Source organism: Aegilops tauschii, chromosome 1, assembly GCF_002575655.3.
Source record: "Aegilops tauschii subsp. strangulata cultivar AL8/78 chromosome 1, Aet v6.0, whole genome shotgun sequence".
Taxonomy (NCBI): Eukaryota; Viridiplantae; Streptophyta; class Magnoliopsida; order Poales; family Poaceae; genus Aegilops; species Aegilops tauschii.
Window position 1 is genome coordinate 257963888 of NC_053035.3, and position 27977 is coordinate 257991864.

Genomic DNA, 27977 nt, shown 5'->3' on the forward strand with positions numbered 1-27977 from the left:
TTCACAACACAAGAATGAATTGAAAAAAAATGTTTAACTATACAGTTATTCAGATCAAATGTGACAGAATATGGATAGACACGTTGTAGGTGTTGCTCATTGTTCCATATGCTACAAAGAATGAATAATTCCACTCTTTTTGTGACGTGGATTTGGGAGGGTGAAGAAATTATTCCCAACCCAACCCAACCAACAAAAAATTGGGAGAAAAGACCACCTATCTAGGAAAGAATGATGATTTACATGGCACAACAGGACTGCAGGGCAGAAGGGAAACCCTAGGTTGAATTTACAACATTGATGAGGAAGAATACAGAGATCTGCTGGCGCAGTTCAGCAGAATATGTCCAAGGGAATGAACAGACCGCATCTTTGGAGGGCTCGATCAGCTTTTCAAGAATTGGGAGAGGGCCCTGTCAACTTTTCAAGAACTGGAAGGCAGACATTGCGACGAGTTCTGATGGTGGGGCCACGTTTTGAAATTCCTTAGCATCCATGGAATCTGCTATCTCCTCAAGTGATATCGGCATGCTGCAAGCAAACAAACAAAACCCAAAAGCCCAGTGTTTAGCATATCGTTGAAAGTATGCCCGGCATTGTAAAAAAACACATGTACCTTATTTCATCATCCAGTAAAAAGGCGCCCTCTGAAGCATTATGGCCCAATTCCTCTGTCATCAAAGTTCTCATTTCGTCAAGAACCTACAATCAAGAAGCAAATCAATAAGCCCCAGTTTTAGTTGCCTACCCAATGTCATATAAATGGATGAGAAGTCGATTAAAAGTTTGAAACCAGGATAACAGCACGAAAATGTACAAACGCTTTTGGAGTGATATTGGATAGATTAAAAATTTGAAGTGGCACTTCATAGCAATACAAACTTTTGAAATGGCACCTCGATAGGTTTGCATGAATGTTGCTTATATAAAGGCATACTGTGTTTTCAATCTTTTTTCAAAATATAAGACCTACTATGTTTTCAATCTTCTTTCAAAATATAAGGCTTGCGCGTAGATTGAGATTGTTTCCCTCTTTTGACCCCAATCATGGTTAACATGCATACTAATTATTCTCTCTCGTATTTCCTAGACAATAACACCATGGCTACCATGGTAATTTTCCTGTACAATTAATGGCTTCCATGACCCCCCACCCCCTACAGGCGTGCTAGACCAAGATACACCTAATAAAGTGAAAAATGGAGGGAGTCCATCCAAGCTGCATATAAGGTAGAATTTTTTGGGCTGGCATATTTGACTAATTTTCATAACTTCACAAATCACAGACTGGTATAAACCCAGGTTAACTACATTTAGGTGGAGTTGGAAGAACTGCCAGAACTATAGATGTGTTTTAGGGCTGTGCTGCTCACACCGAGGTGCAAATTTAACCTGACTATCACACTCTCCGAGCATAGCAAAAAACATGTGCAGGTTGTGCTCAGTTTGGTTATCTAATTTTGAGTACAGAGTGGAAATTTTAGCTGTTTGGGCTTTTGGGGTGCTTTACAATGTAGGGACTGGATATGAAAAGCTGGATGAACAGAGGAACCAATGTGGAACTATTTTGTAATATGGAGTAAATAACTGCATCACATTCAGTAGACAAAGAAGACCAGCTTTCATGATTATCATTTAAACATGAAAGCATTGGACTTTCTCCACTTACTTCTTCAGATACACTCTCTGTGTTATATTTGTCATCCCAGTACTGAGTGCATATTTTGTAGAGCTGCTGGACACTTAGCACCTGCATAATAACATAGAAAATGCAATGTCTAATTATTTGTTCCTGCCTATGTGACGTGCGCATGTCACCCCCAACACAGAGGGAGGGAAATAACTCACTGGGCAGAGATCATTGACTATCTCATCATATGAAATCCTGAACTTCTTGAATATGACCTGCATAACAACAAAAATATGTGCATTGACTATTTAGCATTCATGTCAAACTCCATGCAAGAGATGGAACATAAAATAAAAGCATCTACTGGCATATCAGGTTTATAAACAAAAGCCAGAAAAAAAAATCGCATCATTTTTTGCATCACCTTATCAAGCAGATACGATGACACAGTATTGCCAATTTGCTGGCTAGGGTGACATACCAAAACGGCCTAGGCTGCCCATATCTAGCATTATGAAATTGGTGCAATATGGATTTGGAAAATGTGTAATTTTATTAAGTTTTATAAAATGTTGCTTTGGTAAGTTAACTTTAGATCAGTTTTCGGAAAACACAATATAAATACTCAACCTAGAGCCAACTCCTGTCTCTATTTACATGGTACCCTCATTGTTCTTTCATGTGTCATAAAAATTATACCATCAGAAACTACATTTTACTATGAATTGAATGGTATAACTTTTGAAACATTGATATATTTCCTTTTCTCCCACTAAAGAAAGCAGTGTTACACCCTAGAAAACTAAGTATACTGATCACACTCGTACATTTGTACGGTACGGATCAACATCTTGAACTCTAAGACCACCTATGAACTGGATTTAATCCGTAATATGTTTTACACTGACCATAATTATCGAATGTGCACATTAGCTCTTGATATTTCTTTAACAATGTCCAGACTTTAGCTCTCGCAACAGCTTCACCATTTGATATGCCATATGCAACTTGGGGAAATGCAAGTTAAAGATAGGCAATGATAATACCGGGGAACTAGTCTAGTAATAATGAGTAGGTCTAAAAGCACATGTCTAGTAACATACCAAGAAACCAACAGCTTGCCTTATGTGCCTGAGTTCATGCAATGCAGATCCTGCATACTGTTAGCATTTAACAGTTAGGTTGGAGCAGGAAATAAAATGAACATCTTTATATTTTCGTGAGTGTTAACAATAACATTACTGGATCATGCCAATAATGCATTTTGTACCAGAATCTCAAATATATGCAGCAGTGTCATATGATTACCTCTGGTTTCACTTCTCCACACCACACCTCTAGTTGTGCCAATCCTTGTTTTACATATTCTCCGTTGCTAAAAGAGCAGCACTCATGGCGCACAAGAAGACTGCAGAGCGATGCATTGACAGATCAACCATTTTATGGATTGGGAAGAAAATGGCAAAGCTAATGCAAGAATCAGCAGATAATTACCTATTGAAAAGTTGAGCGTTGATAAATGAGAAAATCTGGGTAAATATCTTCCGAATAAAAATAGCAGGGACCTAAAATGTGAGAAGATGTTAAGAGTGCTATTCACTGGTTGCAAGGATTCTATGTATAGCAAGTAGTAAACACTTACACAATTTTCTCGCAAGATATTCAAGAGTTCATTCAAATTGTCAACTATCGCCAGCCAATAGCTACCTTGATTTGAAAATGAACGCCCCCTCAAACTTGATGACCCAAATGAACGTCTTACCATACTGGCTTTCATAATTCTCGGGACCTGCAGTTCCAACATAATCCAAAAATTAACCCTAAAAGTAAAATAGTACTCATCAATAACGCTCTTATATTATGGGACGGAGGGAGTAAAACATTGCAAACATGTGCAGGTGAATTCATCGAAATAGCAAAATTTTGAATGTAATGAAGGACAGCCTAGTCAACAAATAATGGGGGCTTAGTGAAAGAAATATGCATATCCTGAATGTGCAATATATGAGATTAACCGGCCAAGATCACATAGAGTACCTGAATAGCATGCAAGAGCAATGCAGATAATTCTTTCTTGACATTGTCACGGATCATTCCATATAAGCCTTCCACAAATGCTGTAAGTTGCTGCTTGAAAAGAAATGCAGGATACTTGGCTTCGATTTGACGCACAAGATCCATATCGACAGTAATGTTTGAAGTACGAAATACCTGACCATATAACACCAGCATAACAGCGCAGCTATCAAATACTGACCACCATCTGATCACAGGAAGATGTAAAACAGTAGTGCCATGCCATGCTAAGAGTCAGAGCACAACATGTCTTACTCATTTATATTGAAAACAAGATATAAGTATTGATTGGGTAAAGTGTAGCATCTCCAAGAGACTACCAATTCCACCCCCAATACCTAAAAACTGCCCAAAAGCCTACTTTTTGTGCTTCAGCAGACTACCAATTCCCCTTCCAGTAACTATAGTTTTTAGGGTGACACACTATATACTCACTTGACCCCCTCCATATAGGGTGTGACATCTCACACCCTAATACCAACATTTTTTTGGCAAGCTGAAATTTCCTCCAATTAAGCCACCCACCGCGCCACCCCAGACTCACCACCTCCAGGCTGCTGTTGCCACCACCAAGGGCAGCACCCGGCTGACACGGAGCCGATGAGCAGAGGTCACTGCAGCCAACGTCGTCACGCCAACCACTGCCTCCGCCGCTCCCATCTGGCCCTCGGCACCGCCACTCCTGATCCCGACCCAGTGTGGTAGGCGGCTCGGAAGACCACCACACGCAAGATGTCAGCGCCAAAGGCCACAGCACTCATCCCCCTCCCCTCTGTCCGTCACTGCCAGCTGCCGCGGTATCCCACGCTGGCGACCATATGTACATCTTGATGTTGATGAAGAGAGCGATAGAAGTAGCTCCCTGACACCAATGAGTAGACCTCCAGTGGTAGAAACTAGGGTTCTACCGGGTCTAGGCCGGAGGTTGTAGGGGAAGGAGGGAGCTGGTCGTGGACGAACACGCGGACGCCGGCGGCTGGGCGCCGTCGTGCGCGAGGAGGCGGCGGCTGAGAGGGAGATGGCGCAGGGAAGGAGGTGGCTAGGATTAGGTCTCCCGGCTCCCTAAGGAAGCCGAGCAAATATGATTGCTTCTTGCTTAATTCCAAATCGGATCCTTACACGAGTTTATATAATCCTCCTACTAAGATAATTGGGCTAAGCCCCTAATAACGATAAGATAGACTGGGCCACAACTAACTGGGCTAAGCCCCTAATATGCCGGTCATAACATTTCTCCCCGCCTGCACAAACAGCTCGTCCTCGAGCTGGAAGTCGGGGAAGCGCTTGCGGAACTCCTCGAGGTGATCAACCGTCGCCAAACACCTCCGCGGCAGCTGGGGCGGGCAGGTCGCCGAGCCCGGCGGCGGCGGCGTCCTCCTCAATGTAGTCCGCAGCCTCCAAGTAGAAGAGTCGTGGGCAGACGTGGCCGGGCATGTAGGGCTCGTCGCAGTTGAAGTACAACCCTTGGCGGCGACGCTCGAGTTGCTCGGCCAGGGTGAGCCGGCGGAACGGGCGCGTCGCGGTCGCGGCGAGGAGTGCCGCGAAAGCCTGAGCAGGCCGACCCTGCGCGGGAACGTCCGGCCAGGGTGGCGGCCCAGTGACCCGGGACGGTGACGCCTGCTGGATGGCCACCGCGTGGCGCTCGAACGCGCGGGCATAGTACATGGCCGTCTGGAGGTCCTGGGGTCCCCGCAGCTTCACGTCCACGCGGATATGATCCGGCAGACCGCCGACGAAGAGCTTGGTCCGCTGGCGAGCCGTCACGCCGGGCGCGTGGCACGCAAGGGCCTGAAAGCGGTCGGTGAAGTCCTGCACCCTAGAGGTGAAGGGGAGACGGCCCAACTCCGCCAGCCGGCTCCCGCGTATCGGCGGCCCGAAGAGAAGGAGGCAGAGCTCGCGAAAACGCTCCCATGGAGGCATGCCGCCCTCGTCCTGCTCGAGAGCGTAATACCAAGTCTGTGCGGCGCCTCGGAGGTGATGTGAAGCGAGCCAGGTGCGGTCCGACGCGAGCGTGCGTTGCCCCCGGAAGAACTGGTCACACTGATTAAGCCAGTTGAGGGGGTCCTCGGTGCCGTCGTAGGTGGCAAAGGCGAGCTTGGCGAAGCGCAGCGCCGTCTGGGTATGACCGCCGTGGGGGTACGGCTCGGCGGTGCGGAGCAGCGGCGCCGGGTCGGTGATCACAGGGGGGCCCCCGTGGAACGGCGGCGCGTCGAGGCCAACGTAGGGGCCCGCGGAGCTGGAGGACCCGCCGTACTGCGCCTGCTGTGACGGTACGTGCGGCGGTCCCGAGGCCATCGTGTAGACCGGCTGAGACGACGACTCGGTCAACCAAGCCGGTAGCAGGGACGGCGAGAGCGGGAACCGGACCTGGTGGATCGGGACTCCCGCCGGCGCGGTCGATGCGGGGACGGAGCTAACCGGCGGTGGCTGCTGCAGCTGCTGCGGCGGAGGCCGCCAGGAGTGGCGGCTGCCACTGCAGCCAAGGCGGGGCGGTGGTGGCGGTGGATGGCAGCTGCAGCGGCCACGGCAGCCACGGCGGCGCGGTGGCGGCAATGGGCGGCGCAGCCGGGTGTGGCCCGTAGGACCCGGCCAAGAGCAGGCGGATCTCCTGGACCGCCAGGGTTAGGTCCCGCAGCGCCCCGGACACCTCCTCCGAGGTGAGGATGTCGGGGGCGGGCGCGACGGAGGAGCCCGGCGCGGGCAGGAGTGGGGCGACGGTCGTGGTGGTCGCCGGAGGCGACGAGGTGACCGGCAGCGGGAGAGACGGGTTGGGCGGCGGGAAAGACATGATCGAACCGAAGCTAGCTGATACCAAATTGTTAGAAACTAGGGTTCTACCGGGTCTAGGCCGGAGGTTGTAGGGGAAGGAGGGAGCTGGTCGTGGATGAACACGCGGACGCCGGCGGCTGGGCGCCGTCGTGCGCGAGGAGGCGGCGGCTGAGAGGGAGATGGCGCAGGGAAGGAGGCGGCTAGGGTTAGGTCTCCCGGCTCCCTAAGGAAGCCGAGCAAATATGATTGCTTCTTGCTTAATTCCAAAACGGATCCTTACACGAGTTTATATAATCCTCCTACTAAGATAATTGGGCTAAGCCCCTAATAACGATAAGATAGACTGGGCCACAACTAACTGGGCTAAGCCCCTAATATGCCGGTCATAACATCCAGGGAGGAAGCAAGAGAAAGAGAAGTGGAAGAGAGGAGGACAGGGTGCTATCTACATTGTCGTTGAGAAGTTGAAGCTTCTTGAAACGTTGCTTTCGAGAAAACGCAAAGGCATTTGAAACGTTGTTAAATTGTATGTGGTACAAACATAAAAGTTTGAATTATTATTATGTGAAAATGGCGTTAACATGGTGTAGATGCACAATATATAGGAAACAGAAGAAAAAGGAGACATAGCGGTGGATTATTGGTAGTCCGCCAAAGCAGGAGGCCAAAAAGTGCTCCCCCTATTATAGGGTGTCACCCTAAATTGCATATAGGGGGAGTAGTTTTTGGTAATCTCCTGGAGATGCTCTTAGTACGCTCAGAACCATCGCCAAAGCAGGAGCACTAACTATTTGTTACACACTCAAGACCTTTCATCCACTATAACACCCCCCCCCCCCCCCCCTCCTACTCTTATCTTGATGAAGAATCTCAATTATAATGTTGCTGAAATTATCAAATATGAAATGGTGAAGGTAGTATAAACAAATCTACTAATGTCATTTCACATACTCCATTTTATGAAAAATAGGGGCCATTCAGATACATGAGTGATCAAAATATTTTATTAAAATTAACGTTTGAAAAAAGAACAGAATCAGTATTGATAGTTTAGAACACAGGTTACTCCAAATTTCAAAGGCTTCCCGACCCATATGATCGATATGCTGATCCTGTAGTACATAAGCAATGGAACATACCATCCTCCCAAGGAACGATGACTGACTCTGTGGTCTTTTATGTGGAGTGGTTCCGGCTGAGCCAACAGCTTTTAGGCTCTTTTGTAGTATAATCAATAAAGTCGATGAGTTCGATAGCCAGTATGCAAGATCCTCGTTGCTATCATGATTCTGAAACACAAACGATGCCATGCTTTAAGAAAATATTGGTTAAACTGGTAGAGCTGCACGAGGAACAAAAATCTTGTGAAACAAGTCATTGTAAAAAATAGGATCAAAAGCAGCAGAAAATACCTGCATCGCAGAACCAAAAATTTGAATAAGCCTATCAAAAACAGATGTTTTTTCTGTTTCAAAGATCTTCCAGTGAACAAGACATTTGTATATGGTTATTGCAGCAACTGGTTTTCCTTCGCTAAAGCCAATATTTTCAGTAACACAGTTTATAAGTGCATCCACACTCTCCTGCAGAAAAATAAAAGGGCAAAACCAATCATCATAAGGTATATGTTTTTATAACTTCACTACGTTGTTTAAACATTTAAATATAACAAATTCAACGTACATGCTGCCTCTCAGAAAAGGATGCCCTTGGATGTGCGAAGTTCCCATAATCCTTGGGTGCTCGAGGAGTGCCATGAGGTGTCTGGGTAGAAATGACCAGTTTAGATTCAAACATAAAAACAAACAATGAGGTGACATAAGATATTGTATAAGATAATTTCTTCTGACCATCTGTTCCACATGGAGTGGGCTGCCATTAGTCGAATTCTGCAAAGGTGGAAGGCAATAGAAGTATGTCAGTAATAAAAACGTGGAAACACGTATAAATGAAAAATAAATACCAGCAGACCTATGTCTGTTCAAACACTTGCGTGTAAATAAAAAAAAGGCGCTATAATGAACAAGGATGGGACGGAAGGAAGCAGGGTTAGACATAGAGACCACGTACAGATTTGGGAGAAGTGTTCTCAGATATTGTTTTCAGACGAGAATGCAACAGCGCCTGCTGCCGGAGAAGTTGATTTTCAGCTTCCATATTTGTCAACTTTTCTTGAAAACTGCGGGTCACACAATAGAAAGAATATTGTGTAAGCTAATTGGAAAATCAATGCCTTTACAACATATATCCACATCGAGGTAACCTTAGCATTGTGTTGGTCAGTCCATTTATCTTTGACTCCGCATCTGTAGCTTTCTTCAGCAATTCTTCTCTGGCTTTCTTCATTTCTTCAAACTTCTGTTCTGTTTCATCAATTTTTGTCTCGAGAGAAACCACCAGTGTCTAAAAATATTAAAGGAAATTGTTTCAGTCATTCACTAGAAATAACAAAATATAGATATGAATAGGAGAAATTAATTGATAGTCACTAGGTTTACTGTAAGGACCAAGAAATGCTCGGGAACATATTTGATCAGAATTACTCGCTTGTCGAGTTAACTTTCCTTCAAGCAAATGGTGCAGGATTAGGATGGGTATTTCATCATGGTGCTTTTTTAGTTATTATTAAATAAGTTATGACAGTTTCTCAGGCGTCTAGTTAGTCTAAAATATGGGTGTATGAAGCCATGCAGAGGCAGCAAAACAATTGGAGAAGAAATGATTATTCACATAAAGCGCCAAGCAAATTAGCTGCTTTTAGAATGGATCCAAACTCTAACCACTTTTAACAGATCAAAGAATTAAATTAGAGAATGCATTTGTTCTCAGTTTCTCGTTTTCACTATGAAGTGACAAAGCTAATTTGCATCAATGGTAATCAAGCCTAATACCATGACTTCCTAAAATGATTAAAGTATTGTGTTAGCTCCAACTTATGGTTTTGCATGTGTAGTATGTTCATAAAAAATAGTTCAGAGAAAATATCCATTAGGACCTAGCAAGTGATACTATTACCATGGGATAATGTTTTCTACACTGGTCAAGGTGGCAGCACCATTACCAGCTAGAGAACCGTCATGCTTGGGGAGTATATTTGTCGGTTTCAATGTCCCCGTTATACCACATACAACTAGTTAGCTCATGCTTAAAGTTAGGCCATGAAACATTGCACTCTCTGCATTGTGCTTGAACTCTCATCACATATTGTGATGCATATATTGCCTTCAATCAACTCAGCGCATATAATGGCCTGACATTATACATTCCACTCAGGGCGAATGGTTTTGCAGGTTAGCACTTACCATGACTCCACCAGAGTGGACAGACTGAGAAACACAATGAAACTACAGCAGTAAAGATAAAAGATCATACTATCAGTATCACGGTCACCTTAAGATTCTCATTTTCAGCAGTAAGCTTGTCAACGTGAGTTGTATCAACTTGAATCTCTGGTACTAAGGCAGCTTTCTCCAATGCTGTTTTTGCATTTTCCTGTTCCCTTCTTAATATATCTTTTGTCTCCTTGGACTGGAATTGCAACTCCTGTAATTGTTGTTGCAACTTCTTATTTTCTTGCGTCTTGGCTTCTTCCATGTCAGTCTGCAGGCCAACAAAATGCATAAGGCACTTAAATAATGATTTAAAAGGGAAACTAGATTGAATGCTTATTACGACCTAGGTTGTGCCAACAGTAATATCCATTTTACTCCCTCCGTTCCGAATTACTTGTCGCAGGTATGGATGTATCTAGATGTATTTTAGTTCTAGATACATCCATTTCTGCGACGAGTAATTTGGAACGGAGGGAGTACATAGTTAGACACTAATTTAACTTAATTGTGCATTAGGTTAAGTGTGAATTTTCAGTTATTGTGATATACCGTGGTACTATTACTTTTATAATGGACTACTCGATTGACATAGTGTGATTAGGTGTTCGATACTAGGAACAAATATAACAGTCGCCAAGATGTCCAGATCAGATGCAAAGAATGACTACGATAAAAGTATCACTATAAAGAATAGTTGCAATTGACTCTAAAATGGACTGGAAAGGATCTACATTCATTTAGCAATTCACAGTTCAAAAATAGGAGAATGGTCGTGATGCGCAGACATTCTTTAAATGTATTCACGTGTTCAAGCAATTCATATGAGCAGCAGATGGAGTTGAAAAAAATAAGTAATCGTTAATTTGGAACCGCAAGAGTGACCATGATAAAGTATCACTATAAAAAAAATTGCAGCTCGACTGGAAGGAACCTAGGTCCATTTAGCAATTCACAATAAACCATATGATGCTAATAAATTGCAAACGCCTACTCAAATGCATTCATGTGTTAAAGCAACTGCATGCTTGTCTAGATGCAAAAGTGAGTGATGGTTCATATGGCCATGTAACACATCATTATGCAGCATAAAACTAAAAAACATTGTTCATGAAGTATATCATGCTCTTGGAACCATATTAACTTTAATCGTCTCATAAAAGTGCTTGTTGTTCACATTTTACTTCTAGTGTTACTTATTTTCATTTGTTTGGGGGAAAACAACACCTAGAAAACAAAATTCACCAACAAAATGCACAAGTTGTGAAATTCAAAGTTCTGGGGAAGAACAGATGCATTGTCTAGAGAATGTACTTGCTATGCTTTCAAAACACATTGATTGAGCTCTTGGTCCCAAAACTTATACCGCATTCACAGGCATACCCACAAGGCCATAACTACCAAAATGCAGATTTACCTCCCTAATTCCGTCTAAGGCTGTGTTTGTCATTGAGGTGGATATTATAATCTGATCCAACTTTTCCAACCAACTTTTGCTTATACTTTCGTTTCTCTAACAACCATTTTCTTGCTTCTCTCTCTATTTCTCAACAGCCGGTTATAAAGTAAGTTTAGCACAGAATAGTTTAGCAACCGCAAACGGAGCTTAATTGGGTCATTACTATTCCCAAGCAAGCCGCTGTGCTGATTTCGGCAAATTGCGTCCAACCTGGCCGCATAATTAAAAGTAACCTCCTCCTTGAGGATAAACCTGGTCATACCCCGTGTCAGGCCGGGATTTGCAAAACCCGACCTGAAAGTGCCAAGCCCGGCCTGGCCCAAGGCCTGGAAAAACACTGATTTCATATTAAGAAAATATTAAATTATTGTTTGGGGATAAAATAATGTAGTATTATAGCTAATTTCTAGGGGGGGAAAGACTCCTCCCAGGCTTTTTTGGGGTCTCGCGTATGGCTTCTGGCGGAAAAATGAGGCCCAAGCCAGCCCGGGCACCGGGCTTTCAGGCCAGGCCCGTCGAGTGAGTCTGCCCATGCACAGCCTGGACTGGGATAAGTTCGAAGGCCAAGCTAAATCACCTCGATAGAACGACAAGATGAAATGGCTACAACAGCATTGTAGATTGTACATGTCATAGAATTAGAAGCTAGTGGCAGATTTACTATTACGCTTTCAAGAAATCTAATTCTTAACTGTGCAGCCTTGTGCGCTACAGAGTGGGTGCTCGTCGCTGCCATCCGATCTAATCAGGCGGACGTGAGCACACGCACGCGTCGGTTGGTGGGGACCGGCCAATCTGTCCGTGGGGTGGAAGAATCACGATTGATGAGGGGAAAACGACAGGAGATGTGTTCACACAGAGTGAAAAGATCAGGCTGGCTCACATAATCCTGCCTTTTTACCTTTCGGGGCATCTCCTTTCTCACACACACAGACACATCCAAGAAACCAGGAGGGGCAGCACAATGTGAAGGCTAGGAGGAGCAGGCTAAATAGTACTGTAAGACAGTAAAGTATGTATGAGATAATAGTAAGACATCAGTTCCTTCCATTTGGACATGGAAACACTGATAATAGCTTATTGAGAAGAATAGCAATCCAGTATGCATGAGATTATAGCAAATACTCTATCAAAATAGGCATGTGCAACATAAATAGTAAGACAGTAAAGTACAGTAATCCAGTAGTTTACCCTCATGCGTTTCTCCAGTTGCAACCGCCAAGTGAGCTCCTCAACTTGCTTCTCCAGCTTATTCTTTGCAGCTTGCAGAGCACCACTTTCTTTTGCAGCCTAAAAATAATAAAGAAGAAATCATGTCAATAGAGCATGTATTAAACCCTTGTATATGCGCTCATTGATGATCCAGACTTCCAGAGTACCAGAAGTGTAACAGCTGTAGACATATTGGACATTAAGTGAGCTTGCAGGTAACAGGGTCTTATGAACAAGGTTTAATCTGGCATGGTGATATTTTCATCTATAGGAGGTAATCTAAGGTAGAATCTATAATTGGAGAATGTTCAACATAAATTAATGAAGCTATAAGTTCTAGTAGCACTGGTGAAGTTTCAAACTTTCAAATAGCATTGCTACATTAGAAATTGACCAAGTTTTGAACTTCCTGTGACCAACAGCAGTTCACAATGAGCAGTGGCAGCACAGCATGTTACTAGAGATAATTGATTTCTTATGGTACATTACTAATGAATCAAATAATACTATAACAACGAGCAATGAAAGATAAGGATAGCCGGGACATTTTTTCCTACCATTTTAAGTTTTCGAAGTTCTCTTCTGGCCAGCCTTCCTCTCCAAGCACATTGGGTTGTGATCGCTGCCTTCTTTAAGCCCATGTACCGTGAGCTTGCTAAATCACTACGGCAGCAACTCTGCGGTGAACAAAATCATTGAGATTAAGGTTAAGATAATGTAACACATATGAGGTTAAGAGTGAATGGTAAGAAAAGGGAGATATGCATATGCATAGGCTTGAGTATATCACCAAGATAGATACACACTTGAAGGAGATATTGGAAATGGGAGAATGTTATAGCAATTAAGACAAATGGCAGGAAGGTATAATTTGTTTAACATGAACAAAAGAACCATGATGCATGGGCCTCCTCTATAGTTTTCCATTCAGAAAAAAAGGATTCATGTATTTTACAAGCTAACAGTTATTACATCTAACTACGTTTAATATCTTACATTAATAAGATGTGGTTGCATCATATAATGTGTAGAGTACTTCCAATTAGACAAAGTTATAGTTTATCCAATGTGGCATTTAAGATATCACCTAAATATGCATGTTTTGTCGGGAGAACAAGTGCAACAAATACAACTTAAGGTAACAAAAGATTTTGGATACTGAAAAACTAACACCGTAATATCTAGGCCGTATTGGAGACAAACCTTGGAATCGAAAGGTTTTAGGCTTAGTAGAACTAAAACTGAGTACATGAGGTGCAGTTTCAGTACTACTAGGCGCGAGGAGGAGGAGGTTAGCCTTGATGGGCAGGTGGTGGCGTGGTGCCCCAGAAGGACACCTTTCGATATTTGGGGTCAATGCTGCAGAAGGATGGGGGTATTGATGAAGATGTGAACCATCAAATCAAGGCCGGATGGTTGAAGTGGCGCCAAGCTTCTGGCATTCTCTGTGACATGAGAGTGCCACAAAAGCTAAAAGGCAAGTTCTACAGGACGGCAGTTCGGCCCGCAATGTTGTACGGCGCTGAGTGTTGGCCGACTAAAAGGCGACATGTTCAACAGCTAGGTGTGGCGGAGATGCGCATGTTGAGATGGATGTGTGGACACACGAGGAAGGATCGAGTCCGGAATGATGATATACGAGATAGAGTTGGGGTGGCACCGATTGAAGAGAAGCTTGTCCAACATCGTCTGAGATGGTTTGGGCATATTCAACGCAGGCCTCCAGAAGCTCCAGTGCATAGCGGACGGCTAAAGCGTACGGATAATGTCAAGAGAGGTCGGGGTAGACCGAATTTGACATGGGAGGAGTCCGTAAAGAGAGATCTGAAGGATTGGGGTATCACCGATGAACTAGCTATGGACAGGGGTGCGTGGAAGCTTGCTATCCATGTGCCAGAACCATGAGTTGGTCGCGAGATCTTATGGGTTTCACCTCTAGCCTACAACAACTTGTTTGGGACTAAAGGCTTTGTTGTTGTTGTTGTTGTTGTTGTTGTTAGAATTATGATCCAAAAAAATTACTCATATAAAGAGCACCACATGAGTTTGAGTAGCAAAAAGAACTTGACCATTCTATTCTGAACATCTTATTACCCACGATAACATGAGACCCGAGAACACACCTGAATAGTCACTGCCGCTTTTGTTTGCTGACGGAAATGGAATTCGTTGCGAGCAGCCATACCACGAAGAGCTGATTGTATAGTAGTTGATGCAGAATAGAGATCTTTGTAGTTTTTCCTTGCAAAGTGCATACGATAGTAGGTCTGAATTTTTAATGAAGCAGCCTTCCTACGGAGATCTTCATAATAATGCCTTGCAATTTGTCCTTCAGTTATCACAGCTCAAAAGTCATTATCTCCACAGAAAAATCAAATGCTGAAATGTGGTACTACTTGCCACATAAATCGAAGAAAATTTACCTCTGCACATTGCCTGAAGCTGAACAGAAGACATTCGCAGCTGAATGAAATTTCTGCGAGCCAGGAACGACCGAACTTTTCGCTGGATTTTACTAGCAGAATAGCTCAAGACCTCAGTCCTCCGAGCATCTAATTCAGCCATCTGACCAGCACGCAGAAACACTTTTGTTTTCCCTATCTGTAGATTGGACATCAGACCATAGGATAAACCAAAAGGGATTAAAACCAACATCAGCATTAGAAGTATAGACGAAATAATTTGTGAAGATAGGGATGGTGATACCGCATTAAACTTATTATCCATCCTACCAATAAATTTGATGGATCTATTGACAGAATATGCATGAAACTCTGTGGTCAGTGATTCAACCTTTCTGGGATGATTGGTAATACATTTATCGTAGTACCACACAAGATCCTGTGTCTGAATTGGCTTTGGCCAAGTCTGGTTTGCAGTCAACTAAGAAACTACAATAAGACTGCTCCAAAAGAGTAACCTCTGTGATAGAATAATATGATATCTACAACATATATCACTATTATTTTAGGAATCTGCAGTAACTCTCGTAAAGGCTGAGTTCGCAAACATATATACAGATAGACCATGCAAGATGCAACTTAAACTGCTTATCTGACTGGCATGTTTACAATATGGAAAATAGGAAATAAATTGCAGCCTTGACATTATAGGAAAACATTTGAGAAGCCAAAGAAAGACTAATCTTGTACAGCTGGAACAGGATATGGATTAAACTGAACACATCACCACCACTCATTTCAGTACTTAGTAGTCACCTGATAACCTGTGAGATTTACTTTCTCAAGGAGCATGTTTGTGGCAGTAACTTCATCATAACTGCCAATGAAGGATTAGTTTAGAGTGCTTAAACACAGAAAAAACCAAGAACTTGAATCAGAACACCTTAGAGTTACCGTAAACCAAGAACTTCTGGTCGTAAAACACTAAAGCGATCAACAAATTCTTCAAATGTCCGCCTTGTCGGATATCCTAGACAGCTTATTCTTATTGCCTCTAGCACCCCCTGTATACAAAATATAACAGTGTCGCTCTCAAAATGCTAGCTCTTAGAAAACTGCAGAAGGCCCAAATTTTGGCATAGTGGCCCCAATGGGGGTCGATAGCAAAGTTTTCATAAAATTGGCCCAAATTTGTGGAGCACAACCTCCCAGAAACCCTAGGCCCGCACTAAGCTACCCTCCCAAGCGAGTGTATTGTTACATCTCATTCCCGATAAGTAATGCCTCAATTCTCACTGCCCACTCTCCTGCATGTACCACACGATAACACAATCCAGCAGTTGAAAATCCCCAATCGCGACCTTGCTAGGCTGCAAGGGTAGCCACTCCCTCCCCCCAGGCTCTGGCCAACATAGTGTGCCAGTTAGTTGCACCTTCAACTCTTCCAATGCCGGTGCTTATGCTTCCTCTTGGTTCTCCACCTTTCCTCCTATTCTATTATAGAAGTTGTATTTATGTTTGTGAAAAGAACAGCTACACCAAATGTATACTTCTACACCATGTAGAAGATTTAGGGATGGATGGTAGCCACTACCCAGCTTTTGTTAGTGATGTCGATGGGGATTTGTTTTTAATTACTCTCTGAAACAAGACCAGTATATGTATATATGCATAGCTGCTGTAGTGCCTTTTGTGGACATGGTGACTGACAGAGGAAGTTGGCTTGTGTGCTTTTGCTTGTCGAATGAAGATCCAATTGAAATGCAAAAAAAGAACGGAAGAAAATAAACAGTTTAGCTCAGTCCAAAGCACCTCATATATCCTAAACTGCAAAGCACACTTGGCAGCTGGGACAAGCAGCATCAAAGGAACAAGAACATGGTGGTATGTTTTGTATTAATTTATTTACCACTCAAATCATTTGTGACTCCGATTTACCGTTTATTGATACTACATTGCATATGCAGGTTGATATAATGGTTTTCTAATCTCAAGTGGATAGATCATGGTGCCAATGTAGAGTGGAGACATGTCACGAGCTTTGGTAGATCAATCTTACTTAATCAGTATCTGCCTAGATAGAATACATCATTTCATAGCATTTGTCTATTTTCATTTCTATATTTATATTGGTGTTTGTGTCAGTGGTGTAATTTGCTTTTGCTATAATTTAAGTTAACTGCAATCTAGTGAAATTTGCAAGTTAGTAACCCTTTGATTCATTTCCAGGTTGACCAATGGTATGGAATACTTGTATACATAAACAGATGTCTTGATGTTCTCTTGGACCTTGTATAAATATCAGTGTATACACTGCAGTAAGAAAAATAAAATCCAAGTACGTACTTCCAGTAAATAACTAAAAATGGTATAATTTCTTACCCCACATCGAAGTTGCTGGAGAACATTACTGTTCTCAAAAATTGCTGGCTTGAGAACATTATTAGGCTTTATGCAGCGCATGTAATGTGGTTCTGTTCCGCTGAGAGTTTCCAACAAACCTTGTAATTGTTGCTGTTATGTTACAGATAAAAAATATAAATTGTCATAACAAAGCTAGTACAGTCTGAAATAAAACGAGCAATGATTCTTTACCTTAAAGCTCGAACCTATTGATGTGAACTTTGTGGATTTACTCGATTTAGTCGATTCTTCAGAAGGAGGAAAAAGACTTGAAACGAATGGACATGTAGAAGCATGTAATAAATCTTGATGCTCGTTTACAGCATAATCTATGTTCTTATCTAAGAATAGATCCGTTTGGTATGTAACCTACAAAAGAAAGAAGTTTTTATTACATAAGCGTGTCAATCTCAACTGTAGAGACTTAGATGTGGTGGCACTACCTTGCCCAACTAACTAATCCAACACCACTGTAGAAGTACAGATTCTACGTTGTACGATTGTTTTGGGGGCTTTTTTTACAGCATTGATTATATTATAGTTGATGTCCAAGCGAAAAGAGATGAAGAAATAACTGGAAAAGGTGGTCCGCGTACTATCACAAATACTCCCTCCGTTCCAAATTAATTGAAGTTCTAGCTTTGTTCTAAGTTAAAAAAATAGATTTGAACAAGTCTAAAAAAATATTAACATCTACAACACCAAATTAGTTTCATTAGATTGATAATAAAACAGGGTGTGACTAGGGCTCATTCGACTTAGACTTGGTTAAGTCTAAGACGGCAGAGATCAGCATGCTTTTTTAAGTAATTTTTGTATTTTATGTTTTACTTTTTTCAATTGCAAGTGAAAAAATTAGGAAATAGAAAGTCATGCCCGCAGCACGCGGTGAAAAAGAAAAACCCTAGTTGCACGTATGTTAGCGCACTTGCAATTGCGCGCAGGGTGCGCCTCGGTGCAATTCTACGCGAAGGGGCCAGCAGTGATGAATCTAGTCTAGGAAGAAAATGGAGGGTGGGCTCGAAGTTAACAGCGGGAAAACTGAACGCCTTTTTGAAGGAAAACAACCATTACCTCCTATGTTGTCCAAATAAGCTCAAAATTTCCCAGATTATAGTACTAGAAACACGTAGTATTTGCTGGAATTTTTCTGGATGTTATGAAAAATATTAAACTTTAAACAAAAAATTGAATCTGTCTAGCGAAATAGCCATTATATGCTAATCCTTTTATCGAAACAGGCTCAAAATTTCGCACATTACTACCTGGAACATATAGTATTTACTAAAAAAAATTCTGAATGTTTTGAAAAATATCAAATTTCCAATCAAAATTTAAATCTGTCTAACAAACTAGCCAATATTCCCTTTGTCCAAATATTTTGATTTTTCCTTTGCAAAGCTTGCAGTAGTTGACTTAAAATTAACTGGGACAGCTTCAGGTTCGACAGGAGGACTGCTTAAGCTACTCGTATAAAAATTGTGCATATTCATATTCTTTCTCTTCATTTTTGTAAAACTGCAAATAAGTTGTATTGAACGTCAATTAACAGTTCATGAACTAGTTAGAGATTCGGCCATCGGCGCGTGGGCGTGGGCGCCGTAGTCCCAGGCTCACTAGCTGAGTGCTAGGGCGCGGGCGCGCAGCACTCCCCACCTGCCAGGGCAACCAGTGGCGCTGCCTCGCAGGTCACCGGCTGCAGCTTGCCCCGCGTCAGCTCGTTAGGGTTGGAGCTTCCTGTTTGATCACCGCGTCCACTCCTACTGGTGGTTGTGCGTGTGTGAAGCCGTGGATGGCACGGCATACTACACAGGCTGGGAACTGGCCTAATGGGCTGAGCAAGAACGGTATTAGTAGAAAAGTTTGATTTATTGGAGGGCAGGCTTCAGCATGTTGAAGCCTGCTTTAGTAGACTAGCATGTAGGGGCCGGTGTGCAACTGAAAGGAATTTTTTTTTAAATGGTTGCATGTGCATGTTGGTGTCGTGTCCATGGTGAAAAAAATAGAAAGCAAAAATAAAAAACAAACACCAGTTGCGCATGGAGGGCGGCGCATGCAATTCAGTTGTACGCGTGCGTGCAACTGTAGTTGCGTGTGGGCAGCGGACGTACAACTTTAGTTGCGCGGGGATGACGGGCATGCAAGTGTAGTTGTGCGCGGCCAGACGGGCGTGCAACCATGTTTCCGGGCAGAAAAAAAAAACTGAAGTAGGAAAATGATAAAAAAAGAAGGCATAAAACGTGTACCAAGGAATGGAAAAACCAGAAACAACAGTTGCACACAGAGCCGACGAACGTGCAACTGTAGTTCCACTAATGGAAAAGAAAAAAATTGGAATGGAAACCTATAAAAGAAAGTAAAAAAGACGTAAAACGTGCAACAAGGAAAAAAAGCAGAAACCCCCAAAAAGAAAAAAACATCACACGAATCTCCGCGTAAAATCAGACGGTTATTTGGCATTCACCATGTTTTATAATCCAACAATGTAACTTAATATACCAGATCCACCGCAAAAAAAAAAACTTAATATACCAGAGGGCAGCACACAAAACTTTCTTTAGCTGACATCAAGCTTTGGGAGTTCAACTTGATAAATTCTCATTATAGGGCAGAAGTATGTTTATTTGTTGTTGGCTCTCGGTTATGTAGAGCTCCAACTGATTCTGAGCTATTTCATTCAAACTGGTATAGTCTGAGATTCCCCGTTTTGCTGTCACTACTCACTACGATGAATGCATCAGCAGTACAAATCAAATCCAACATGTGCTTTACACAACTGTGCAATTGTGTATTCACTAAGACAGACTTGAGAAATTTGTCACTTACATTTCCCGCATAGTGATGAATAGTAAAATCAGACCGTGAAAATTTTGGCCTGCTGAAGTGTGGATTGTCCTTGAATTTTTGATATAGCTTTTCAGCGAATATTTCATGGTTCGAATTTCGCAACATGCTGAAGTATAAGATAAGGTATGTTAGAAAGAATCAGATAATAATCAAACAGAAAAGGAACCTACACCATTACTTGTACATACCAAGTCTCATCCAGTAGAGCAATTATCCCCCCTGGTTTCTGCATTGCAGGAAATCAGAAATCAGACATGAGATCTCATAGCATGGCTCAACCTCATTGGAACCAATCAAAGGATTCTATGTAATCACTATAACTGAGATAGTCTAGTCTGTTAACTAATTCTGACCAAAAGCCAATTTCACATCCAGTTCTGGGTTTTACTACTTCTATATAGAAAAAAGGTCAAAATGAGAGGTTAGTGTGTGCCAAGAACAAACTATCAATATAAAAAAGTGTATATAGATAATAGGAAGATGTTGCAACAAACACCAAAATGTTGTAGCAATTGGGCCTCAGATTATTTATTATTGGGCCAAAAGGCCGGGATATGCACATGTATAAGAGTATGGCAAAAATGCAAGTAACACCATATGCAAGAGAGAAACTACACAACTACAGTAGTACGACTAGTATACTTAACAACAGTTCACCTTCTCAATGAGATCAAGAATGTCTTGGTTGTCCACAAACTGGATGTAACTCCAATCAATCTCTTCTTTTGTATATTCTTCTTGCTCCATCTTGAAAACATGCTGCTCACGAGAAATTGTAGAATTAGTGTAAAACTTAATTGACCATAATATAACGTAAGTAGAACATTTTATCAGTTAGACCTCAACTCCCTAACCTGATTAAAGTGTTGCTGGAGCTTCTCATTAGTTAAGTTGATACAGAACTGCTCGAAACTGTGGCATAGCAAAATATCAACATACAGAAGGTATCATCCCCCATATCATGAGCAGATAGTTTCATATCAACTGGTAGTAATTACTAATTAGAGAATTATTCTGCAGATAGCATCGAGTTGAAAATATTAGAGTGGTTTATCTCTACACTATTGTATTTTTCATGCCTAAAAGCAAAAGCACGCTTCCCTAATTTTGTTCCATGTTCACGTGCTTTCACAAGTTTCCTCTGAGGCACATGCCTGGTCTACTATTTGTACTGAGACACACACATCATTTTCTACTTTTTACGGCAATCAAATGGGGGCTCTTTCTTGCCCAATAAACACCATCAATAAATCTAATCAATGCTGGTTCAGTTTCGTTATACAGATACCCGGCCAAAGCATAATCGCAAGATCACACTCAACCTTTCGTAGCAGCAGCATGTGTCCGTGCAACTGAGCAAATGACTATATAGCAGCTTGCTTTCCAAAAAACAATGACTATATAGCAGCTTGTAGCAACAGCATGCAAAGATGTGAATGCTAACATCCAATAATGAGATCTTTCTAAAAATGCCAATACTATATTAGCAACCCTGTTGTTGTGTTGCTACTACTAGTTGCAACAGAACATCCATGTAACTGCAAAAAAAAGAACACATATAACTTCGAGCCTACATGATTTCCTCATTAATGTCAGCTACACAATGTTTCCATCAAGGTTTTCCTCTTCGGAGTAATGTTTTACAGTAAAACCGTCCTGAAATCTTAACTATGATTCTGATTCTGCATATATAAGTCACTGCATACGTTTAAAATAATAGCTATATCTCATTTGGTGGAGTAAGCCAAGTTTCTCTGCTTTGCAGAAGTACAACCTAAGCAGTGAAGTTAGTGAGATATTTGAAGTACAACCTAAGCGGTGAAGTTAATGAGATATTTATATAATGACATTCCTGCTGACTCAACGGAACTCAACTAATAAAATGAATACTTCTTTGCAGCAAATACTCTAGTTTATTGTTTTATTAAGATTAAGACTGCATTTAGCATAGTGGTGGATGTGATAATCTTATTAGACTAGCCAGTTTTTGCATATTTTATGTTGGCTAACCAAATTATGTTTATTTTTGCGGCCATTTTCCAACAGCAGATTATAAACAGTTCAGCACAACACAGTTCAGCAACCACAAACTGAGCCTAACACAGGGCCAAATGCAAAAGCGTTCCAGACAAGTACCTGTTTGTCTTGAAACTTTCAAATCCATAAATATCCAGCACACCAATCAAAAGCTTTGAAGTAGGATCCTGTCCTATTGTAGTATTGATCTTATTCACAAGCCTAAAGAACAGAAGTGCAAGTTATTGTTCTTCCAATGGCAGTGCAACAATTACCTTCTACACTAATGTTCTGAAACTTACCAATCAAACAAACGGGAGTAAACGATTCTGGCCAATGCATCTCTACTAAGAGCTGCTGCTCGTGAATCCAAGTTTCTTACAATACTCTCACCACGTGTTACCATAACACGCTTACATAAAGATTCCTCCAGAGACTTTTCATCACACCTGCAGAGTGTTGCCAAATGCATGTCATGTCAAAGATGACCGAAAAATACTGTGGACAGAACCCTGGACCAGGATTATTACATGAAAAGCTCCGCAGCTGTCCGGAGATGGAACTGGGATTTGTCATCTTTGGGTACAGAAGAATCTGCTTCGCTCCCTTCTGAAAATTCCACATTGCCCAGATGAAGAATAGCAGCTACAACTCTGAATATGGCATCCTGCGATGCAACAGAAATCCTAAGCAAAGATGACCTTTCTGATGAACTAAGCTAGTTTCAAACAAAACCTTGGGCTTACCTGCTCATCAGAACTAATGCCTACAATATCCATTGCTCTCCTGGTTGCTATATATTCTGAAGAATCATCCATTCCATCAAGCTTAATGCAGTTAGACTGATTGAGATAGTGAAACAATGAGGCATCTCCCAATTTATATCTCTCACGGTCCTGAAACACAAGTATTTGAGTACAGATCAGAAGTTGTAGTTAGTGTGGTTCGCCAAATGATAAATGGCAACTAAGAGCGCAAATTATAAGGGCTACCTTACTGAAATAGGTAAAGCAAATAAGAGGCAATACCAACACAGTGTATTATATATTTTATGCTTGCCGTTAAACGCCTGAAGAACTTAATAGCAAAGAACTATTTCCTACAGAGAAAGTAATTTAATAATGTGGCATCCCAACTGATTAAGTGTATAACGCGATATCTCTGATGGCACAGATTATGTACAGATGGTATGTTTGTACCCAGTTTGCAGTTTTCTCTTACACAGATTATCCAGAAACATATTCGTATCATAATCATAAAAGCACACCTTCTGATGGCTTGCAGAAACTTAGAAAATATAGTGATTCCACAAATTTTAGTTACAGTATCTTACACATTAATTTAATCGTGACGGCCATGTTACCTCTGGTGGTGCAGCACATAGCATGTAAAAGCAGTGATAATTTCTTTCTGGGTCAGATATTTGACAGACACGAGATCTTTCCAAAAGGTAAGTCCTTATAGCAGCTCCTGAGATCTTCCCATTCTGATCAAACTGGAGCTCAACAAATTTGCCGAAACGACTGTATTATGAGGCACAAGAAATGTGTAGAGTCATATTGTAAGAAGAAAAACGTAAACTTCTGCTAAATACACAAATACTATCAAGGAAAACAAGGTAAAGTAACAGAATCATAGTTCCGTTAAAGTTCATTACCTCGAATTATTATTCCTGACTGTTTTTGCATTTCCAAATGCCTCGAGAACAGGATTGGACTGTGGTAATCGAACAGGTAAATTGGAAAACACAAGTCAGTGATATAACATTATCTTTAATTAATGAAATACGAATTTGATGCAGTCCTGAAGAATGAAGGGATGGATTACAAAATAGTAAAAAATGATAACCCATAATCCATGTACCCACTATTTCATGGTTTTTAAGAGAAATAGAGCAATAATGAGGGCCTCACCTCCAGCACTTGTTGTTGCACTGACCTCCCACCAGATTCAACTTTGCCACCCATAAAAGCAAGATATTGCATAAGCATTTTAGTGCTTTCTGTCTTACCAGCTCCACTTTCGCCGCTCACCAAAATGGCTTGACTGATACCATAATTCATCATAAGCCTGCACCATGGGTATTTTAAGATATATATATATATACAAATTCAAGCACACAAAAAAAACTCAAAAGCTCGTTGTTTTCTGAAAACACACCTATATGCACGGTCTGCCATGGCAAAAGGATGGGGACTCAGCTCACCAAATTCGGCTCCTTTGTACATTTCCATCATATGATCATTATAGAGGTGAGGAAGTCTTTGAAACGGATTTACAGCTATCAGTATGTTCCCAGTATAAGTCTGGAAGAACAATTAACAACTACAAATTAGAGCAGGTCAAACACAAATAGTGTTGATAAATTCCAAGTTCCATAATTGTACAAACTACAAACACTAAATAGTAAACACAACTACACAAGTGAAATGTTGTAGACTAAAAACATAGGAACTGACAATTTTACAGGTGTAAATTCATCAGATAATTCAACTACTAGCCTAGAGAAAATGTGTGCACTATCAAATATCAATAGCATAAGAAGAAATGATATGCTGCACCACTCAACTCACATATATTTCATTCATTCCATATCTTGACTTCAAGTTCCGGAGAACTCCTGGTTCATGTAAATAAGCTAGCCTTGTCATATCCTCAACACCAGAGCGTTTTACTTCTACATCCTTAGGATAGACACTTGACACATTGGCAGTAACCTGTAATAAGATAAAAACTTGAGAGTAAGTGCACAAGTGTCCGATTTTAGTTAGGAATTTCTTTCAGTGCATTACCTTACAATTAAAAGATACAGGCATAGGATTCTGGCACTAGCAAATTCACAGTTGGAAGCTAAATAATGATTAACTGAGATTCAACAATATTTCAGGAGAAAAGTGCAATAGCCCTGGTAGCATGAGTAGAAATGATCCACATTTGGTCTATACACATTCTTAAATTTTAATTTTCAAGAAAGAATGCAAGTTATCGAGAAACTGAGAGTACCTTCTTCCCAGAAGTGCAGTTTATTATTAATTCATCCCCATGGACCTCCTCCACCAGACCATCAATCCAAGCAACATCAGCATCCTCGACCCAAACATGAGAACCCACTGTAAAGCGGCCCATGGATGCCTACAATTGAATATTCATAAATGCGTGAGGAGGGCATGGCATTGTGAACCAATGATATTGTTAACTGACTGAATCATAAATTATAAATAATAATAATAACAATAAGCGCCAAAATATCACATTACTGACAAACAGAGAGTCGAGCAGTTATGGAATACCAAGTGCTACAGCCCCATTGTGTCAGTGTTACAACTAGTAATTACAAAATACACAACCTAAGTTCGTTCATCAAAGAATAAAACGTAAACTGGAAATGAAAATAAATTTTCAGAAAGCATCATGATACATTATCCCATTATTTAGGTGGACATTGATTCAAGACGAGGAACAGAAAAGAGAGTATAGAAATCCTAATTTTCTCAAGTGATGCTAGTCAGTAATATCATATAACCCCTATGTCAGTGCCATTAGGCTCAATTCCCTATGTAGAGTCCTAAAGAGAACATTTCTGCTAAATGACATTGTACTCATAAGACTTAACTAGTCAACTGCCCAAAGTGGAGAAGGAACCAGCTTCGGGGATTTGTCGCTTGTTGAGGTTGACGAAATGTCAGTTCTTTGTGGCTGCTGCGCGTTGTTTCATCTTTTTGGCACTCGTAGTTTGGGTTAAGGTGGAGTAGTTGGGAGGTCAATTGAGATGCATGTAAGAGCATCCTTGAGCTGGCAGTCGAGGCCTGGGAAAATGTTAGCTAGGACCAGTGTGTGTGGGATGTGTGCCAGGTACAATGTGGTGATGTTCGAGCTGACTTGGGCAAGGGAAGAAGAGGATACGGAGATGTTACCCAGTTAAATATGTGTTTGGCGGGGGGCAACACCAACGGTAATCAGTTACCGACTGGATCAAACTAAAGTAAGAACTACTGCAATATGTATCTGATTCAAGCATTTCAGCTCTACACTGAACCCACTCGCTCTGTTTTTAAGCTATTACAGCCAAAAAAAACCAGAAAATTCATACCAAACCAACAGCTAGTGTCATGGTCAGACCATCATACGATGAAACATATGTATCAGAAAATGCACTATTGGTGCCTTTCTTCCTCTTGAAGCATACAAGCACGGTTATCGGAATGTTCAGACCACCGTGGAACCCCGATCCCGGACCCTGCTGGACTGATCCAGATCGGGGCTCGAATTCGCTGATCGCCGCTCGCACAGAACAGAAGCAACGTACCATGTGTGCCGCCGAAATCCTCGTCAATACCGCCGCTCGATCATGCGGTCACGGTCGCCGTCGCCGCTGGATCACCGCCCTGCCGCCATTGACGTCGTCGTTGACGGAGGGCGGCGCAGCGGGGAGATGTGCGGGTGGACGGTGGGGGCGGGAAGGGTCAGCAGGGAGGGAGGCGAGCTTTGGGGGAAGCAGGAGGCGGCGCGCTGGGAGGAGCAGGTGGCGCGCGAGGTGGACGGAGCACGGTGGAGGCGGCGTGTACCCAAGTAGAGACGAGACGACGACTGAGGCCGTGACAGGCTCGTTTTTTTTTTCTTCTTTGGTACGAGTAGCGTGCAAAGTGGAGTGCTGTCGAATGAAGAATGCAGCCAATCAGAGGGGAGATCCTCCCCTAATTAACCTTTTGGCCCATGTCTCGACCTCTTCTTCGCTTCGCCTCACCACCAGTCGAGGGGGGGGGGCACGTGCGGCGACCGAGCAATCCACTAGCAGCCCGGCCGAGTTCGATGTTTCGCACGTGTGCTTGTATGCCATGCAACCCGCAAATTTCCTTCGTATTCATCCGCGGACAGGGGATCGATATGGATGTCGGAAAACGTCGTACAACGCTAGCTGCATACATTTCAACCCGCATTTAACCGAACAAATTTCATGCAAACACGACGGATTTTATTAAAATTTAGAGATAATTTACATAAAATGGCCGTCGACCGTTTAACTAAAAAACTAAACCCTATACCGGACGACCACCTCGTACGCGTGGCCACCCTGCCCTGCCGTCGGCGTCCGTGTCGTCATTGTCGTCATCGTCCCTCCGGCGTCGGTATGTCGTCGGAGAGCCGCGGCATCCTTGTCCGGCGGCTGCCTACCGCTCGCACAGGAGCCTCTCCGCCTCCTGCTGCGCCGTGCGGAGGGCCGCTGCGGCCACTGCCGGCGTGGCCTTCGGAGCCCTGGCGGCGGCCTTGCCGCGACCGGCGTTCGCGGAGTAGTCGCTAAGTGACCACTTCTTGCTGATCTTGGCGAGCTCGTCGTCAAGGCGGCAACGGCGCCTGGCGGCCGTCTCCACGGTGGTCACGGAGCGGTCGAGCGCCTACGCAGCAGCGAGGTCCGGGTCGTTCCGGATCCATTATGGCGCCACGTTGCTCTTGGCGAACTCAGAGCGGTGGCCAGCATTGCACCGGCCGTACCTCGCCTGCCACTGCACTACGCGCTTCGCCTCGGACGCCACGGCCCGAGAGCCGAAGGCGCCGGCTTAACCGCCTCCTCCGAGGTAGTGGAGGATGCGGACCCGCGCCTTCACAATCATCGGCGGCAGCTCCTCCTTGACGTCGCGGCGTTGGAGGCATAGCGGTGTTGCGTACCGTGGCGGGGACGTCGGCTCGTCCTTGACGCAGCGCCTGATCTAGATGTCGTGGTTGCGTGAGGGTGGGGGCGACGACGGCTCGGCCTAGACGTGGCGTATGATCTGGACGCCGCGGTTGCGCAGGGGCAAGACAGGCTCGTCCTTCACCAGATGGAGCGACTGGTTGGG

At 42.8% G+C, this 27977-nt stretch overlaps 1 protein-coding gene across 1 annotated transcript; it reads right to left on the minus strand.

The window, feature by feature from the left end:
• LOC109746682 (myosin-8) lies at positions 1-26820 on the minus strand. Its single transcript, XM_020305792.4, has 39 exons — positions 26450-26820; positions 25147-25275; positions 24717-24860; positions 24304-24449; positions 24057-24213; positions 23801-23859; positions 23507-23666; positions 22890-23039; positions 22674-22810; positions 22446-22592; positions 22264-22365; positions 20982-21039; positions 20785-20886; positions 20316-20353; positions 20107-20233; positions 17473-17649; positions 17260-17391; positions 15832-15941; positions 15694-15754; positions 14899-15076; positions 14599-14804; positions 13033-13152; positions 12455-12553; positions 9866-10075; positions 8739-8878; positions 8546-8654; positions 8326-8364; positions 8159-8239; positions 7888-8058; positions 7615-7764; positions 3668-3841; positions 3273-3419; positions 3125-3195; positions 2939-3038; positions 2734-2790; positions 1849-1905; positions 1670-1750; positions 617-702; positions 1-531 (listed from the first exon to the last, which is right to left on the minus strand). The coding sequence occupies exons 1-39, from the start codon at positions 26450-26452 to the stop codon at positions 417-419; spliced, it is 4530 nt and encodes a 1509-aa protein (XP_020161381.1). The 5' UTR covers positions 26453-26820; the 3' UTR covers positions 1-416.
• Between the last annotated feature and the right edge of the window lie 1157 nt (positions 26821-27977).